This window comes from Pseudochaenichthys georgianus, chromosome 15 (genome assembly GCF_902827115.2).
Source record: "Pseudochaenichthys georgianus chromosome 15, fPseGeo1.2, whole genome shotgun sequence".
Classification (NCBI taxonomy): domain Eukaryota; kingdom Metazoa; phylum Chordata; class Actinopteri; order Perciformes; family Channichthyidae; genus Pseudochaenichthys; species Pseudochaenichthys georgianus.
In genome coordinates, this window is record NC_047517.1 from 10,383,778 (window position 1) to 10,402,149 (window position 18,372).

The window sequence follows — 18,372 nt, forward strand, 5'->3', positions numbered from 1 at the left end:
TCTGACCGTGTGAAGGAGTTAAGGGACCGGTGTGTACAGGTAAGGACCTCAATCACAGTGATGCCTATATTGCCTATATTGTTAGTATGTCGGACTGCTTACAGTAATGTAAAACGGTCCTCTGTTTGTTTCATTTTCTTTAGCGAATGATGGAGCTGGAAGGCAATGCATTACCACATGTTTTTGTATATGTGGATGAAGCAGGCTTCAACCTCTGAGGAGACGTGGGAGGAACCTTATTGGGCAAAGAGCAACAGTCTTTGTTCCAGGCCAAAGGGGAGGAAACATAACATTGTGTGCGGCTATCTCGACACAAGGCGTCCTTGCTCACATCCCTCTAATGGGAGCATATAACACGCAACGTGTCCTTGCCTTCCTGGATGTCCTGTATGACCGACTGGTGCCACCAGAAGGAGGGATCAAGTGAGCTCGGTTCACGTGGTCATATGGGACAATGTGGCATTCCACCACTCTCGTGACGTGAGGGCATGGTTTGAGGCTCATCCACACATGGCCATGGAGTTCCTCCCTCCACACTCCCCATTTCTAAACCCCATTGAGGAGTTCTTCTCTGCCTGGAGATGGAAGGTTTATGACCATCATCCTCATGACAGAATGCCCCTTTTGGACGCAATGAATGCTGGCTGTCGGGACATCTCTGCGGAATCCTTTCAAGGGTGGTGTCGACACGCAGGGAGATATTTCCCACGCTGCCTTGCAAGGGAAGACATACGCTGTGACGTAGATGAGGCTATGTGGCCAGGCAGAGGCCAAAGAGCAGATCAGTAAAGCTATATAGATCTCATTCTCTGCTTTACTGCTGATTTACATCATGTACCCGTGTTATTTTTTTTCCAGTGTATTGCTATTCATCTTTTGTTTCTGTTACGGTGCTCTTCTGAAAACGAGACAATAAAAACAATGACATAGTTACAGTAACATACTGTTTTTCCTATATGTAAGTTTGTTTCTCCCAACGTTTTCCGTTCAGTTTCCAATATCGATAGCTTGAGGTTTGTGTATTGATGACCAGCAGCAGCTCCAAAGGGGTGTGGCCAGCAGCTGCTCCAAAGCTACTGTAGACCCAGAATCAGCCCTTTAGTAACAGGGCTGAAATAGAGGTGTATGAGGCATGGCTATAATGGGTGATCTGTTTGGTATTTTTGAGCAACACACTGCAGAGACATGTTTTGTATAGATATGGCCCTATAATATGTTGGGGAAATATTTTCCAAGGCCCATAACTTTGACCCAGTTTATCAGTTTGTAATGACTTCACTGAGCTCAGGCACCTCTAGCCTTGGGTGCTGTGCTCTCTGTGTTTTGTCTTCCTGATCTTGCCTGTCGGCGTCAGCTGATAGAGGTGTTATTATATATATTATATATAATTACAGTAAGCATTCTCGTCATTTGTGTACAGTAGCAGCCTCCTCACTGAGGACCACCCCACCCAGGCAAACGTTTGCCAAACGGGAAATTGTTCCAGGATAAGGGGTTTCCATGGAGACCAGCCTTACATTCTGATATGTCAAGCTTGCATGGTGCACACAGATGCAGACACGCACACATAGGTGTGATGTTGTACAGCGGTGAGAACAATGACACCCAGCATTGATTTCCCACCCCGCTGCCAAGATGAGGTTAAGAAATTGCTTCGACACGCTGCTAACAATTACCACTCCATTAGAGTGGCAAGATAGTGTAGAGAACAACTTTACAGCCACACTCACACGCACACACTGCTGGCATCGGGCCATCCACACATTCACCATTACTACAACTACTAACACACACTGACCAATGTGGGAGGTGGGTACGGTGGAGAGTGAATACATTTTTGGTAATGTGATTTGTTTTAGTCAAATAAGCATGTTAAATAATAAATGGCACAGAGCAAGAAGCCATTTATCAAAAAAATATCCAACGAAAAGAGCCAACGAGGGAAAATGTAGGATTACTTTAATACAATGAACTCATAATCATTATTGAAATGGTTAAGGCCAAACATGCAAATTGGCCACCACCCTCTGACTCGTTTTCATACGGAGACATATTGCTTTCCTTATCTTCCTTGATTTCAAACAGAATTCCCTTCTTTCATTGCTGGAAGGATTATGTCATCGATTGAGAGATGAGAGGAGAGAGGGGTGTACGGACACAGCCCTGCATTTATTCAGAACACTCCTGCTGCCATCTTGTGGCATTATGTGCATATTACAGGCTGGAAATGTTTTTCATCATAACTGAAGAGCTGACTGATGTTCTAATCAGTCAAGTTAGTTATAAGTTGAAATATGTTGCTGCCTTTTTTATATTCTCGAACAGTATAAGGAGGTTTGGACTCTTGTTTTATTTGTATTCCCTCACATATGCTCTAAGAAGTAAAGGGTGTCTCGATATTCATACCTTCATCAATGCAGTTAGAGTTAAGTAAAGTTCTTAAACCTTCATCTGGAGGCAATTGAAAGGAAGAAACGGCAGGAAAAGAAAAAAGTAAGGACATTTCCCCCAGGATTTGAATTACATGTTGTGTGTGCGGAAAATACACATAACAATAGTGAATAATGTACAATGTGTAAAATAAAATTATTGATATACCACAAGTCAAAATATAACCTTTGTAACATATAAGTGAAATGCAAAACCCGAGAGACTTTACAAAATACTTTTATTTATTTATAACATTGAGATCAAACTATGTGAGTCGGAGCACTGGTCGAAGACAACTAAAAACACAAAGGGACCAAAGGACCGAAATCTCCCCTACAAAACTAAAGTAACCTTGATAAAATAAAGTCACAGACAAAGCGGGGAAAGCATTTTTTGAGTCACTCTCCCAGCCCTGCAGGGGGCCTCCTCACTGATTGCCTGATTGATTTCAGGTGTGTCCCTGTGCCAGGCTTCAGGTAGTAGTGGCTCTGATCATACAGTAGGAGCAGGGTACACACGCTGTTTCTCCCAATGTCCACTGCAGTCTGAACACACCGGCTTGGAAATGGCTGGCAGGTAAGGTTTCATCACATCACTCTGCGTCAGTTTGTTTGTAGCCTTTATTTAACCAGGTGAAGCCCCTTGAGATCAAAAGATCTCTTTTTCAAGGGTGACCTGCAGGACATTAGTTACACATGTAACATAAAAACAACAGAACAACAATAAGGATGACATACAACATAATGTACAGGGTACAGTTTACAAAACTCTATTTACAGTGACAGGTACCATGAGTATCAAACAGCATGTCACCCAGCCGAGTTTTAAAGTGATGCAGGGGAACCAAAGTGCTCAGTTTCAAACAGGTTTGCAGACTGTTCCAATTTAGTGGAGCTGCATATCTAAAAGCTTTCTTCCATAAGACAGTCCTAGCACTTGGTACATTTAATAAAACAACATCATGAGATCTCAGGTAATACGTACTTTAAATCCGTCGAGAGATCAGATAGCAGATATAAAAAGGTAGTTTACCCAACATGGTAACAATGTTACCATGTTAACAACGTGGTTAACAATGTCTACAGGCTTTCTGGATCTTTATGTCAACTTAAACTGTGCATTACTTGTCTAGTTTATGAGTTGTTCTTTCAAATAGCCTATAGTGTTTTAGCTAGGTATAGGGTATTAACTATCAATTTTATACACTTAATTATTTGAGTATCTTTATCGTTGAGCTTGTTTAAATATTTTCTTTGTCTTGAATTAAAACAAATTTTGTATTTTTAAATGTCCTTTTTTATAATTGCTTTTAAAGTTTTCTTTTGTTGTTTTTTTATTTTGTTCCACTTTCCAGCAAACTTTTTATTTTAAATAAGCTTGGAGCAGTTTGTATAGCCCATGATGGAAAAGAGCAGGGAGAAGACAGAATTATGTTTACCTGCCCCTTACTCAAAAGCAGTCAGTCAATTGCAGCTGCCAATAATAAACAATACAGTCATTTTTGGCGGTGGTGGCGAAGTCTATAGGGACTTGGCTTGGCAACTGGAAGGTCACCAGTTTAAGTCCCAGCAAGACCAAGTGCTACTGAGGTGTCCCTGAGCAAGGCACCGTTCCCTACACTGCTCCCCGGGCGCCGTGAGATCCGTAATGAGCTACCTCCGTGCCTTACCACAGCATCTGGCACTATATCGGACAGGGCTACTATGCTAAATTGCTTTAATGAGCATTTTGTGTCCTGCGGTTCTATGTTTGATTCTGTTTCTAACTCTGCTTCTGTGAACACCCCAATCCGTGACTCTGAACAACGTGGTCTGGAAAACCCTTTCAGTTTTACTCCTTTTACTGTCAATGTTGTTCATGAAGCCTTATCTAAGCTAGATCCTAGGAAACCGGCTGGCCCGGACAACGAACCTTTCTTTTTAAAGATAGCTGCAGATTTTATTGCTCCACCTCTTACTTCTCTTTTTAACCTCTCCCTCAGCACAAATACAATTCCAAAAGTATGGAAGTCTGCTTATGTCTTGCCGTTACTGAAAGGAGGGGAGGCAACTATTTTAAATAACTATAGGCCAATCTCTAAATGGTCAGTTCTGGCTAAGGTGCTCAAACGACTTGTGAGTGAACAGGTAAAGGAGTTTTTATGTACAAATGACATCCTGTATAAACATCAGTCAGGATTCAGAAATAAACACAGCACCATCACTGCCACAATGAAAGTGGTAAATGACATTACTAGTATTTTAGATAATAAGCAGAGTTGTGCAGCTCTGTTTATTGACCTTTCCAAAGTGCTTGACACCGTTGATCATCGCATCTTAAAGCAGAGGCTACTCAGTATTGGCCTATCCAGCCTTGCAGTGGGGTGGTTTGTGAACTACCTCTCTGAAAGGTCCCAATGTGTTCACTTTGATGGACTGTCTTCTGAGTGGTTAAACATTTCTAATGGTGTACCACAAGGTTCTGTTTTAGGACCACTTTTATTCTCCATATATATCAACAGCGTAGGTGATAATGTGGATGAAGCTACTTTACATTGTTATGCGGATGATACTGTGATGTACTGTGCAGGTCCCACCATTAAGGAGGCTGTTGTTAAATTACAGGCTGTTTTTAACACTATTCAGACTCAGCTCTCTGAATTAAAGCTTCTTTTAAATGTGGATAAAACCAAGGTAATGCTCTTTTCTAAAGCTAAAAAGACACCAGAGCCTGTTTTTGATATTGTAACTACGCAAGGAACAAAACTTGAAGTTGTTACCTGTTACAAATACCTTGGTATCTGGCTTGATGATTGTCTCTCTTTTAAACTTCAGGTCACTAATCTGCTTAAAAAGCTGAGGGTTAGGCTAGGTTTCTTCTACAGAAACAAGTCCTGTTTCTCGCTTGAAGCCAGGAAAAGGCTCTGTGACCTTTTTACCTGTGCTGGACTCTGGTGATCTGGTCTATATGAATGCACTAGCCCATTGCCTGGAAAAGTTAGATGCTGCGTATCACAGTGCTCTGAGATTTGTTACTAACTGTAAAGCACTTACTCATCACTGTACCCTGTCTGCCAAGGCAGGTCTGCCTTCACTAACTGTACGGAGGCTCAGTCACTGGTACATGTTCATTTATAAAGCCATGTTGGGTAAACTACCTTTTTATATCTGCTCTCTGATCTCTCAACGAATTGAAAGTACGTATTGTCTGAGATCTCATGATGTTGTTTTATTAAATGTGCCAAGTGCTAGGACTGTCTTAGGGAAGAAAGCTTTTAGATATGCAGCTCCACTAAATTGGAACAGTCTGCAAACCTGTTTGAAACTGAGCACTTTGGTTCCCCTGCATCACTTTAAAACTCGGCTGGGTGACATGCTGTTTGATACTCATGGTACCTGTCACTGTAAATAGAGTTTTGTAAACTGTACCCTGTACATTATGTTGTATGTCATCCTTATTGTTGTTCTGTTGTTTGTATGTCACATGTGTAACTAATGTCCTGCAGGTCACCTTGAAAAAGAGATCTTTTGATCTCAAGGGGCTTCACCTGGTTAAATAAAGGCTACAAACAAGCAAACATTTTACATTCTGCATTTGACCCATCCTAGTGTTGGGAGCAGTGGGCTGCCATTTTGTACGGCGCCTGGGAGCAGTGTAGGGAATGGTGCCTTGCTTAGGGACACCTCGGTAGCACTTGGTCTTTCCGGGACTTGAACTGGTGTCCTTCCAGTTCCCAAGCCAAGTCCCTACAGACTAAGCCGCCACCACCCTAAAGATGTTTATACAGACGTATTTTAACTGTTTGGTAAAGAATAGCTCATATTCTGAATTTAAGACAAACAATGTTATATTTTCTGGTAATATATATTTTTTTTCTGTTTGCAATTTAATTAAATCTTTAAGATAATTTCCTTCTTGTTGAAATGTGATAATAAACGTACCCTTACCTTTGGTTTGGTCTTTTCGTTCCAGAATTACCGGTCCCAAAGTGTTACGGTTCCTTCGGAGCCTGACCCGTAAGAAGCCTCTGGAGCCAGAAGGCGAGGAGTCCAACTTCTGCCGATGCCTGACCACATGGGACCTGGTGGGTCTGGGTGTTGGGAGCACGCTGGGGGCCGGTGTGTACGTGCTGTCTGGAGAGGTGGCCAGGAATGTGTCCGGCCCCAGCATCATCATCTCCTTCCTGGTGGCAGCCGTGGCTTCGGTCTTTGCGGGGTTATGTTACGCTGAGTTCGGAGCACGGGTCCCCAAGACTGGCTCGGCTTACCTCTATTGCTACGTGACCGTTGGAGAGGTGTGGGCATTTGTGACGGGTTGGAACCTGCTGCTGTCATACGTGATTGGTAAATTAAACACACAATACGGTGCATGTGATCTCCAAGATAAACATACAAAATGCAGTTGCCTGTTTATCTTGTAGCATCATACTTTGGCTAAAATGCCCTCGGTCAGTTATTGTCTATAACTAAAGCTCTTTACCCACACTGGCATATAAGAGTACTATATACACTTACAGAAGCACCAACGTTCAACCGGGATTCCATGTTTGAAGCTGACTGCATTCCCCCAACGGCCTGCCTTGACCAACCAAGCGTATGAGCGTAGCTTTATTTGGCTAGATGTTGGTTTGAATTGATCTAGAATCGATAGCATTTTCTTGGGTTCCCGAATGTTAAGTCAGAATTGTATACATGGTATTTTTGCAACTGAATTTGGCCAATGGAATTTAAACTTTAAATGTATACACTGATATTATTTAAATGTGAAGTTTTTATTCTGAATACGTGACCGAACGGAATATTTTCTTTTGGAACTTTTGAACAATGAAATTCTGAGGCAAAAATGTCAGATACATCCTTTCTGTGCATAATTATTCGGCATTTGAATTCAATCGATTGGAACAAATGTACTTCCACAGGTGTCCATATTCACGATCAAAGGTCGGCAAATGGATCATATATCATCATTGCCATTTTTGCCGCGTTCATGCCATATCAGAGTTATCATATGAGTTTCCAACTTCCATGTCAACATCCAGGTTATAATCGAAACTTTCTAAAAGCTCTTATAAGACCTTGATGACAGTTAATGAACAAGTTTACTAAAATGTAATGGATATGTTCAAGTGAATGGATGTAATGTTTGAATATTTTAATACTGCAAACTTCTTGAAGAAGGCGTTCAAGTTGTTGGGAATGTTTCCCATTGATCCCACACAAATACGACATTACAAATTGCAGTCCTGAAGAATGATTTACCATAATTTACCTGATCGTAAATCACTGACAAACCGATGCCTTTTATTGTTTTTGGTTCTTCTCAGGAACATCTAGTGTAGCCAAAGCCTGGACTGGGACCTTTGATGACCTGATACACAACGTTATTGCTGAAACTCTGGAAGAACATACACCAATGGACTTACCGGGCTTGGCTACATACCCAGACTTCTTTGCTGCTGCGCTGATTATGCTGCTTGCTGGTAATATCTGTAATGTTACGTAAAGATAAACAACGCAGAATTCAGTCACATTTTATAGCTTTTCCTTTATTTTTCAGGTATTCTTGCTTATGGTGTGAAGGAGTCGGCCGTCGTCAACATTGTTTTTACTGCAGTTAACATAACTGTGCTGATTTTTATCATCATCTCTGGCTTTGTAACTGGAGACATCAACAACTGGCGCATTAGTGAGAAGACTATCCTGAACGCAACCCGACTCAAGGAGTACGATTTGTCCTTTTACACATTTGGCGTTCAAATTTTCATCAGTCTGTTTTTCCTTCAAGGATCAGCTCACTTAAAGTCAGTGTTGGGTGTAACGCGTTACAAAAGTAACGGAGTTACAGTAATGTATTACTTTTTGCTGTAACGAAGTAATGTAACGCATTACTAATGAAATGTGGGTAATATACTACCCGTTACAATGCTCAGTAACGCAGTTACAACACATTTCAACCCGAAATTAAATGGTGTTTTGTTTTTTAAGAATTTACCAACATCGCGAGACATCCGACACCAGAGAAAAAATATTGCGGGTAGATTAGTAAGCCTGGTGTTTACTCTTCAGGCTCATCAAGATTCCTCCGCTTCGCGTTGTGTTCCCTGATCAGCCTGTCGGGTGTTCTTGTCCCCATAATGACCGCCTCGCTGCACATTATCCCGCTTATCACACGGCCATATACTAAACACACTACAGAGCCCATTCCGTGTCCTGTTAGTGTTTACTTCCTCTCTGCCTTCTTCTGGTGATTTGTCTGATGTCCAGCGCTCTGTCTTTTAACCTCTTTTCCTTTCTCTTTCTTGATCCTCCTTAGCAACCTTCGTTATAGTCCTTGACAGTGGTCTGTACTGTATTAACAACGTGTCACATGTTAAGAATTTACAATCAGACTCGAGTATTCAACTAAGCCGTGTAATAAAAGTTGTTAGTAGCCTTAAGGGCCTACACAGTTGTTATGCTATACCACATTGCCCTTCACTGGATGTATAATGAGCTGCACTAAACTGCATTTTAAAATACCTAGCCATTCTTTTGTGGTTATTTTGGTAAATTAACTTAAAAGTAATATAAAAAGTAATGTAACTCATTACATTTCAGAGACAGTAATATTGTAATTTCACTTATTACTTAAAAAAATACAGTAATAAGTCATATGTACTGTACTGTATTACATTTGGGACCAACATTGTTACCTTCTAGTCTGGATTTCCAGGGTCTAGAGACAGGTCCTTTTTTTGGATCGGGACTTTCTCTTCCATTATAAATTACCAGGTGAATGTGGATCTTTAAGTTTTAAATGTCAAAATCCAGTATCTACTGTATCCATACAGATGTTTGCAGAGGCTTTTTTGTCTAGATGTTGCGAAAAATGTATCGCGTGTCTTTCATTTCGTCAGGTCATAGGTTTTCAAATGTTAGCCCCAGACACACTGACTGCTTCAGTGGCACATTTATTTTGTTTGTTCTTTTTTTTTTATACCGACTATCAGGTGTTATCAATACATAGGATGCACGAGTTGTCATGCAGGACTATCATAAGTAAGATCATAGTAAAAAGATGCTGGTAAGATATGCCGTTAAACTACTTATTCCACAACGATAGCAACAAGTAGTGAAGATGGTCAGACTTTGACTGTGTTAACATCATCCATATGATGGAGAGAAACTGTTGAACCAAATTATCAAACTGAGATCAAAGTGACATCTTCCGGTTAATTTCAGAATACTGGAATGCTTCTAAGAATTGTAGGAATTGAAATGCCTTTTTTTGAAAACTGCAAAGTGTGGTGGCTTCTATTAATTATCTAGAGTAACCAGATCTGATTCTGGATAGAATAGTTGCCATTGCATTTTTCAAATGTCATTTTTAAATGCTTTGCTTGAGAGGTACGAAGATTCATCGGCAGTGTCAAAACCAAAGTAATAAGATCCAGAATACCTGTGTGACTTCATTTTGTTTAAGAACAAATATTTTGATGAGTGACCCATTGCCCTCAATCCTTACATTTTGCTTTAGCTCCGGCCTGAGGACAATTTACCCTCCTAACTGAAAGCAATAGATTAAAGCTGTTTCTTTCCTTTGTTCAGGAATCTTGACCCATCACAAAATGAAACGGTTGACTATGGGGTTGGTGGTTTCTTCCCTTTTGGCTTTGATGGCACACTTGCAGGAGCAGCAACCTGTTTCTATGCTTTTGTTGGATTTGACTGCATTGCAACAACAGGTAATGTCGAGAAGATAAGTATGAGTAAAGCTACTTATGGGTTGAATAACGAGAGAATTATGTCTTGCATGAATAAGCACCTTGTAAAAAAAATAAAGACTTTACCATTTACACAGGATGTTCATGCCACATAATGTCAAACATATCAATATTTTATGTCTGTAGTGGTATTACGCAGGATATGTTGCAAGAACTCGGCTCATCTACATGATTTTTCAGGGGAGGAGGTGAAGAACCCGCAGAAAGCCATACCTATTGCGATCGTGGCGTCCCTGCTCATCTGCTTCGTGGCCTACTTTGGCGTGTCGGCCGCTCTGACTCTCATGATGCCCTACTATCTGCTCGACAACCTCAGCCCTATTCCTGTGGCCTTTGAATATATCCACTGGGAGCCTGCAAAGTACGTTGTGGCTGTGGGATCCCTCTGTGCTCTCTCAACAAGGTACAGATCTGGAGTCTTACACATGAGGTGTTCAGGAGAGGGTGAAGTCAAACGTTCAGTTTTAAGTAGGAAAACGTAATGTGCATTTTTCTTGTGTCATGTTGTAAAAGGCTCAGTTGCTATTTAAGTGTCTCCAGTTGACTTTTAGTTTTCTTTACTTTAAAACGAAACAACCTAAATTGACTTGGCCATTATTTAAATGAAAACTAACTTCTTGTATGTGAAAATAATTAGTGTATGTGCACATAAGCAAGGAGGATCCATGCTTATTTTACAAAGTTGCGGTACATTGTAAGCAGTGGATCTGCTGTGTGAAGGCGTGCAACATCGGTCCAGTTAGAGCAGGGCTGTCCAACACTTTTTTTCGTTAGAGGGTACAAACTGAAACCTAAAGGTGGGAGACTGAACAAAAGCAAAAATCTATTGTCTTGTATTGCTGAGAGGCAAATTAGTACCACTTTAATTATTTGTAGGGATCCATTTGTATATACCCATGTGCATGAATTAATCAATCTAATTAAATTGAGTCAACTATTTATATTTTTGTAATTAATCCCACTGAAGTTTTGGTTTGGTTTTTCCAGTCTTTTGGGAGTGATGTTTCCGATGCCACGGGTGCTCTTTGCCATGGCGAGAGACGGCCTGCTCTTCAAGCCTCTTCACTACATGAGCTCCAGGCAGAGTCCCGTCTTTGCCACGCTGACTTCAGGAGCAGCGGCTGGTAATGAAGTTACAATTATACTTACAACAACATGCAAAAGGGGCACACATTAGATTTGTTATTGATACTGGAGAAAGATATAACTTTTACAAACGTCACCATTAAACAACATTGATATTGAACATATTCTGGAACGTGCTTAAAGGTCTCCTATTATGCTATTTTTAAGCATATATTATGGGTCTCAGATATAAAAACTTCCCTGACACACCGGGCACACATATTTATGTATAAAAGACATAGAAAAGTGCATTTTGCATGATACAGTAGGTCCCCTTAATATGACCTGATGTCATCTATTCCTAAGACTCAATCATTGTTGGTCCTCTTTGCAGCGTTCATGGTCCTGTTATTTGACCTAAAGGCACTGGTCGACTTGAGTTCAATTGGGACCATCTTTGCCTACACTCTTGTTGCAGTGTGTATTCTGATATTAAGGTATGTACGCTTCGAAAGACTGAATGTATTATCTTTTCAATTTACACACGGCATCTATTGCACGTCTGTCCGTCCTGGGAGAGGGATCCCTCCTCTGTTGCTCTCCCTGAGGTTTCTCCCATTTTTCCCTTTAAACTGGGTTTTCTCCGGAAGTGTTTCCTTGTACGATGTGAGGGTCTAAGGACAGAGGGTGTCGTATTGTCATACTGATATTCTGTACACACTGTGAAGACCACTGAGACAAATGTAACATTTGTGATATTGGGCTATATAAATAAACATTGATTGATTGAATGTGGATGTAGTGTGTTCAGTGAAAAGCCAATATTTTGATATTCAAAACTTTTTCAGACAAGAATGAATGTTTCTTTCTCCCAGGTACAAGGAGGACCCTGGTTTCAGCCGTAGACGGGAACCGTTTACTGTCATGGGGCTGTTTATTCCTCCTACTCGACCCACCCCCCGCACCTCTAAAAATGTCAACGTAATCACCATCATTATTTGTAAGTAATCCCCCATTTGAAATGTGGACGCTGTACAAAATTCCAAGTATTTTCTGACTGCTCATATTCCCCTCTAGTGTTCCTGGTGGTGGTTTTAAGCTTGCTGCTGTCCGAGGGTGCGTTTTCGCTCCGCAACAGAGAGCTGTGGAGCGTGCTGATCGTGTCTTTCCTCTCGCTGATGCTGGTCCTTGCTGTGGCAATCATCTGGAGACAGCCACAGAGCATTTCTAAAGCCTCTTTCATGGTAAAGTGCCCGGGTGATGGTGGTGGGCTAGATTTCATGCATCTTGAAGAGTTACCCCTTTTACAGTTTCAATGAAGATGTCATGTGCAGTGGCGACTGGTCATTAGGGGCAGGTGGGGCACAGCCCCACCTAGTGTCAGCAGAAAGTATTACAAATAATGATTACAAAAAAATGCAAAAAATAAATTATAAAATATATTTTAAGATCATGTTTAATCATCTGATTCGTCTGTACATTGCTGTTTTAGTCTGTGTTATTCTAATTAGTGTCTACAGTGTGTGCCTATTGAGCTGTTTCGAGCCATGTGGGACAAAACCCGATCCTGCCCCTCCCTCTCTCTGTTTAAGTCAATGGTGACTGTAAAAACTACACTGCGCATGCTCAGAGTATTGTCCTATTTAATGTGTGTGGCAAAAACATAATGACCATAGGGGCAAAGTCCTGCCATCCCCACCATACGTCATCTCACATAATTCAGAGCTGATTGGCTGTAAGTACGTGTGCCGATAAAAGTGTGGTGTGTGAAGAGGAGAGAGAGAGCTGCAGTGACGCGTCCTAAAACCCGGAAGTAAACTGCGCATGGCTTCCCTCGACCTAAAAGCAACGAGATTTCTCCATAGGATTTTAGAAAATAGCTCAAAATAAGATCTGTGGAAACAAACCTGTTAGATAAATGCACGTTTTGTTCAGCCGGATAATATCCACATGTCTACCCTACTTTTATAATTTTCGAATCATAAATCTATTGATTAGATTAGATTTATGATAGACTTTTGAAACTACAAGAAGATAAGGAGGACTTTTACAAAAAAGTAATAGAGATTTTTGTCCAGAGGGATAGCATGGACTTCATCTTCATGTCAAGGTAAGACTTCATGTAAAGGTAACATGTTTTGGGTATCCTTTTGTTGAACTGTCTGTTTAAAATTAATTGAAGCATCAGACAAAAAAAGCTTTTGAAAATAATATTATATTTTGATTTAGGTCGAAATATAATATTTGTAAACCTGAAGAGTCAGTGCCAGTGCCTCACCAGCCATGAACCTCTCTGCAGAAGCTTATATATAGACATCTACGTTTGTTGTGCCCCACCACTTTTGTACATATAGAAACGCCACTGGTCATGTGAGTCAGATGGTGGGCCTTACTGAAGGTCTGTTGCAGGGCACACAAGGTTTATGGAAAATACTTTATACAAACAATCAAAAGACCACCCAATTTAAACCCAAACTAAATGACCAGTGATAGAAAAACTACAATTGTCTGCAAGAACTTCCCTTAAAAAAAACGTTTGAGACAGAGATATTTAGAGTTTTGTCACATACAATGTCTGTTTAGTTTTTTTAAAGAAAGGTCCCAGGTCATGGCCATTTCTACTGATCATAATTCCATTGTGAGGTCTACTAGAATAGATTTACATTGTTCAATTTTCCAAAATCACATTGGTTTCTCATACAGCATCTCTGTATAGTATGTGTATTCACTCACTGTCCTAAACGGCACCCCCCCCCTCCCTGTGAGCCCACTGATTGGTCAGCTCGCCCACTCTGTTCTGCTTAGTCAACCACCGTTACAGCGGAACATCAGTGATTATGTGTTACAACAGCGTTTGTTAGGAACCAGAAAATGACACCAGTAATGACAAACAGATGAGAATGCTGCGTGGGGTCTGGGTGCCGTGTTGGCGGGATGTTGCGGGGCTCGCTGCTCCGCCCTTTGATGCTTGAGGAGCGGACAGTGTGAAGTGGATTACTGGTGTTGTTTCCTGGTTGCTGCGTGGGGTCTGCGAGACAGCGAGACACCGCAGAGCTCAGCCTGAGCTCACACACGCACTAGCTCAGGCTGTGAAAAAAAACGAGGCGTTCTGGGGCAGCACAGACACGTATTTTCTGTGTTAGAGTTTTACTCGCTACAGGGTGTACTTTGAGGGTTTGTGACTCTGCAGACCGTTTACATGCAGAAAAACCTTCATAACACACAAGGGGACGGGTAATACCGGAAAAGCATATGACGGGACCTTTGAAGAAAGTTCAATTGATGTTAATTAATGTACATTGGAGGTGCGGGAAGGCAGATTGTTACATTTGGGCGGAGTTGTTTCCTCCCTTGTTGCTGGGCTGCGCTTGAATTGTCAGAAAAATTGGGTCCTATGTCTTTACCTAACCACTTTAATATGAACCTAAGAAAGGTCACAGGTTCAGGAAAGATGTGAAGGAAAATTCAAAAGGACTTTGGAAAAGACAACTGCAGTGCTAAGGAGTCTTACTGCTCTTGCACTGGACATACAGTATTTATGATGTGATGCCAGATGGTTTTTGATGTGTGTCTGCAATGGGAAAACTACAATTTTCCATACATAAGTTTTCTAAAGCGCATCCAGATACTTTGCCCTGTGCATTCTTGTTGTGTGATTTACAATCGTGGTCAATAAGTTGTAAATGCGAACAGCGGAATGTTGTTTCCATTAAGGATGGTCAAGAGTATTCTAAGCAGTGGCGAACCGTCAGGGCCTTCAAGGTATTCAGAGAATACCCTGGAGCACTCAGATAAAAAAAAAAAAAAAAAAAATCGATTTAATTATATATATAAAATGAATAAATGAGAATCGTATCTGTGTTGTTCTGTAATATTACAGTGTTACGTTGATTTGTTTGTCCTTCTCGGACCATGCACTACACATTTCAGTGGTTTTGTGTTAGAAAAGAAAGAAAGCAACCAATCAGATCTTGTTCTGGGTCTCTGGGTAGAACATCCTTCAACCAAGGTATTCTATATCCTTGATAGAATGCCCTGGCCGTTGCACTGAATGAGAGCGTATGTTTGGACAGACAGTTTGATTAACCAATCATATATTGATTTGTATGCAATGGGTGTGTTCTTTCAGTTTGCCTCGGTTCCAGGGTATTCTAGAAAGCCCGCTAGTTAACTGGCTCGAGACAGAGGAGATGAATGCGACGAAGCAATTCATGCCGTTTTATTGTTTTTAATGTTGAAATGGCAAGTGCAACAGGTGAAGATGAAGTTGTTGCGGAATTGTTATAAGTACCCTTTTCAAGACGACAATTCAATGAAAAGACGGACATTATAGCGCCGGGGGGAGGCGGCGGTGGGTGTGTGTGTGTGTGTGTGTGTCTACAGAAGGTCCAGTTGTGATAGACACGGTTCGCCACTGATTCTAAGCTATGTAATAAAGAAAACTAACAAGTCCTTACCTATTTCCATCCAGAGAACAGCTCTTATGAGTGCCACGTGGGTACTTCCAGGTCATTTCACTCTGTTAGCAACCTTCCTGAGCAAATTCAACAATTTAACCCCAACAAACGAATAGTTCAAAAACAACTTCCAGACAACTTCCACTCACTTTCCTGTCCACTCGTAATAATGGACATGAATCACAAATAGGATGATTGTATGAAACTATTTTATGAATTTGTTAATACGCTTTAAATACAAAATTTCGCTCAGTTAGGAACCTCCCTAAGCAAACAAGACTATTCGATCACAGCCCTTGTCTTTGTGCTATGCTAAGCTAACCTGCTGCAATCTCTGCTGCATAAAGCTAACTCATGTCAAAGCATCATTTCAAACTATTGCTTGAACATCATAAGTCACAAGTTGTTCTCTTTTTATAGGTTCCCGGTCTACCTGTTGTTCCAGTTTTAAGTGTCCTCATCAATACCTACTTGATGGTTCAGTTGGGAGGGGAAACGTGGATCAGCTATGCAGTCTGGATGGTAATAGGTAAGCACTTCCTAGTTTCATAAGCTCGATGTTTAATGTTTTTATTCTATGAATCATTTGTCGATGGTCGAAAAATCTTAAGCACCACTGTCATTGAATAAACATTAAAAGGCCTTCACAACTCTTTCCTCAGGACTCATCATCTATTTTGGTTACGGGGTTCGCCATAGTGTCCAAAAACAAAGGCTTAATCAGGCTCGCACCCGACTCAATATTGTTCATGTAAACAATGTCGCTGCTTGATGTCCTGTATTGAATTGTGTAATGTGTCACTCTCGACTGACATGTAAAAAGTTCTACAGAGTATAGTTAAACTCATCAAGGAATAACCTTGAAATCATTTTACGGATTTTAATCAGGTTTCAGCCAGGATTGGATTGACCTTCTTTTGATGCATCGGTTTTATGTGTTCAATTGCTTTGTTAAAAGTATGTTAATGTTATTATAACCTGTTTTTATGTGTCATATACAGTCATATTATGGCTCATCAGTCTTTCAAGACTATGTACTCTTGGATATTGCTGTTTATAAAAATGAAATGTTGATCTGTATTAAGGTCATTTCCATCTTTAAGAATTAATGTTAATAAATGTGCAGAAAAATAAATACATTGTAATTTAAGAGGATGAGAATAGAAGTGTCTTTTTTTCACAAGTTTATATTCAGTGCTAGTATAAAACCTGCTGCTTTAAGGACCACTCATACAAACTTCTTCAAACTCCACACTGCACTTCCAATACACCTGCCATGATGTAGTCGCATCACACACCCATGTGAGAAGTGAGATACACAGGTGAAAATACACTGCTCCAAAAAATGAATGGAACACTATCACTGTAAAACACCCAGTCAATTAAACTTCTCAACCATTCCAGTTAGGAAGAATAACTGATTGTGATTCAAGTACATTCTGTTTTAATGCAAATGAAAAAGCAGGTGGACAGAAGAGGCAACAGCAAGACGACTCCAAAAAAAAAGGCAATGATGGGTGTTGGCAATCTCCCCTGAGTGTGTAGACGCTGTGGAGAACATTATGATACCTGCACAATTATTTGGCATGACCTGTTTGTAGGTCAGTGATGGTCTGGAAAACATATATTTGGAAGGTCACACAAACAACCACGTGCTAGCTAATGGTACACTGCTGTTAGGTAAGGGGAGGAGATCCTCAGAGCCATTCTATGAACCCAGGGCCCCCTGATCCGGCGTCAGGTCTGAACCACTATCCTCCTGCAGGAACGTGCCCGGCCTCATGTGGTTGTCAATGGCAGTTTCAAGTTAACATTGTCACTAGGGCCGGGACTTTAACGCGTTAATTAAGATGAATTAATTACACAAAAATTAACGCATTAAAAAAATTAACGCATTTTAATCGCACTTTAATCGCACTTATTTTTGCACAGCGGAACGTTTCTCACTGGATGAGTTTCAGGCGTACCGATTATACTGGAGCACCAACTAACGTTCATGACTTCAGCATGGGACTTCAAACAACAATAAACCACGGTGAACAATAGTCAAACATGAACGAACAAGCTGATGAGACCGCTTTGGTCGGCCCCGTGGATGGGACATTCTGTTTTAAAAAACGGACGGATGGAAGCGTCGACAAGAGCACGGTTGTGTGCAAATTATGCAAAAAAGAATGTGCATATCACCGCAGCACATCAAGCCTAAAGTATCACCTAAATGCAAAGCATGTAGCAGCTAGCGTGGACGTTAGCCCGACTCCGAGTGCAAGGAACCACACCCTGACCCAACCCACACTCAACCAGATGACTGGTTTCAGGGCCAGGATAAGTAAGTCCACGTCTGAGAAAATAACCACAGGGCTCGACATTAAGGACTGCCCGATGGCCCGGGGCCATCTAGTATTTAGCTCGGGCAATGAAGCCTCACCTGCTGGTTGCCCGATCGGGCAATCTATTATGCCAGTATCATGCAGCTCGCGGATCCAGTAATGAGTGACCCGACAGTAAAACTAAACATATATATAACTCGTTTAGGTAGTTTGAGAGGTAATTAAAATAGCTACGTGTGATATTCTAACCTGAAGTGTGTGTTACTTTTGTTCCGCTCACCGCTGCATGCGATCATGCAGAGCTGCGTGTCGAGTCTCGACTCGTCAGCAGCAGCTGATCTCTCTCTCC

At 41.1% G+C, this 18,372-nt stretch overlaps 1 protein-coding gene across 2 annotated transcripts; it reads left to right on the forward strand.

The window, feature by feature from the left end:
- Positions 1-2,854: 2,854 nt before the first annotated feature.
- LOC117459855 (cationic amino acid transporter 2-like) lies at positions 2,855-16,827 on the forward strand. Of its 2 annotated transcripts, XM_034101005.1 has the most exons (12): positions 2,855-3,006; positions 6,382-6,752; positions 7,733-7,888; positions 7,966-8,131; positions 9,996-10,132; positions 10,352-10,574; positions 11,159-11,295; positions 11,631-11,733; positions 12,112-12,236; positions 12,314-12,480; positions 16,114-16,222; positions 16,356-16,827. In XM_034101005.1, exons 1-12 carry the CDS (start codon positions 2,996-2,998, stop codon positions 16,463-16,465), a joined length of 1,815 nt encoding a protein of 604 aa, XP_033956896.1. In that variant the 5' UTR covers positions 2,855-2,995; the 3' UTR covers positions 16,466-16,827. The 2 variants fall into 2 exon arrangements, with proteins under 2 accessions (XP_033956896.1, XP_033956897.1); XM_034101006.1 differs by lacking the exon at positions 2,855-3,006 and having other exon boundaries at positions 6,390-6,493.
- The last annotated feature ends 1,545 nt before the right edge of the window (positions 16,828-18,372 follow it).

Bases quoted from the DNA above. Each gene is read 5' to 3' on its own strand.
- LOC117459855 (XM_034101005.1), top strand. The intron at 6,753-7,732 runs GTAAATTAAACA...GGTTCTTCTCAG, and splicing joins GCTGCTGTCATACGTGATTG to GAACATCTAGTGTAGCCAAA. The intron at 10,575-11,158 runs GTACAGATCTGG...TGGTTTTTCCAG, and splicing joins CTCTGTGCTCTCTCAACAAG to TCTTTTGGGAGTGATGTTTC.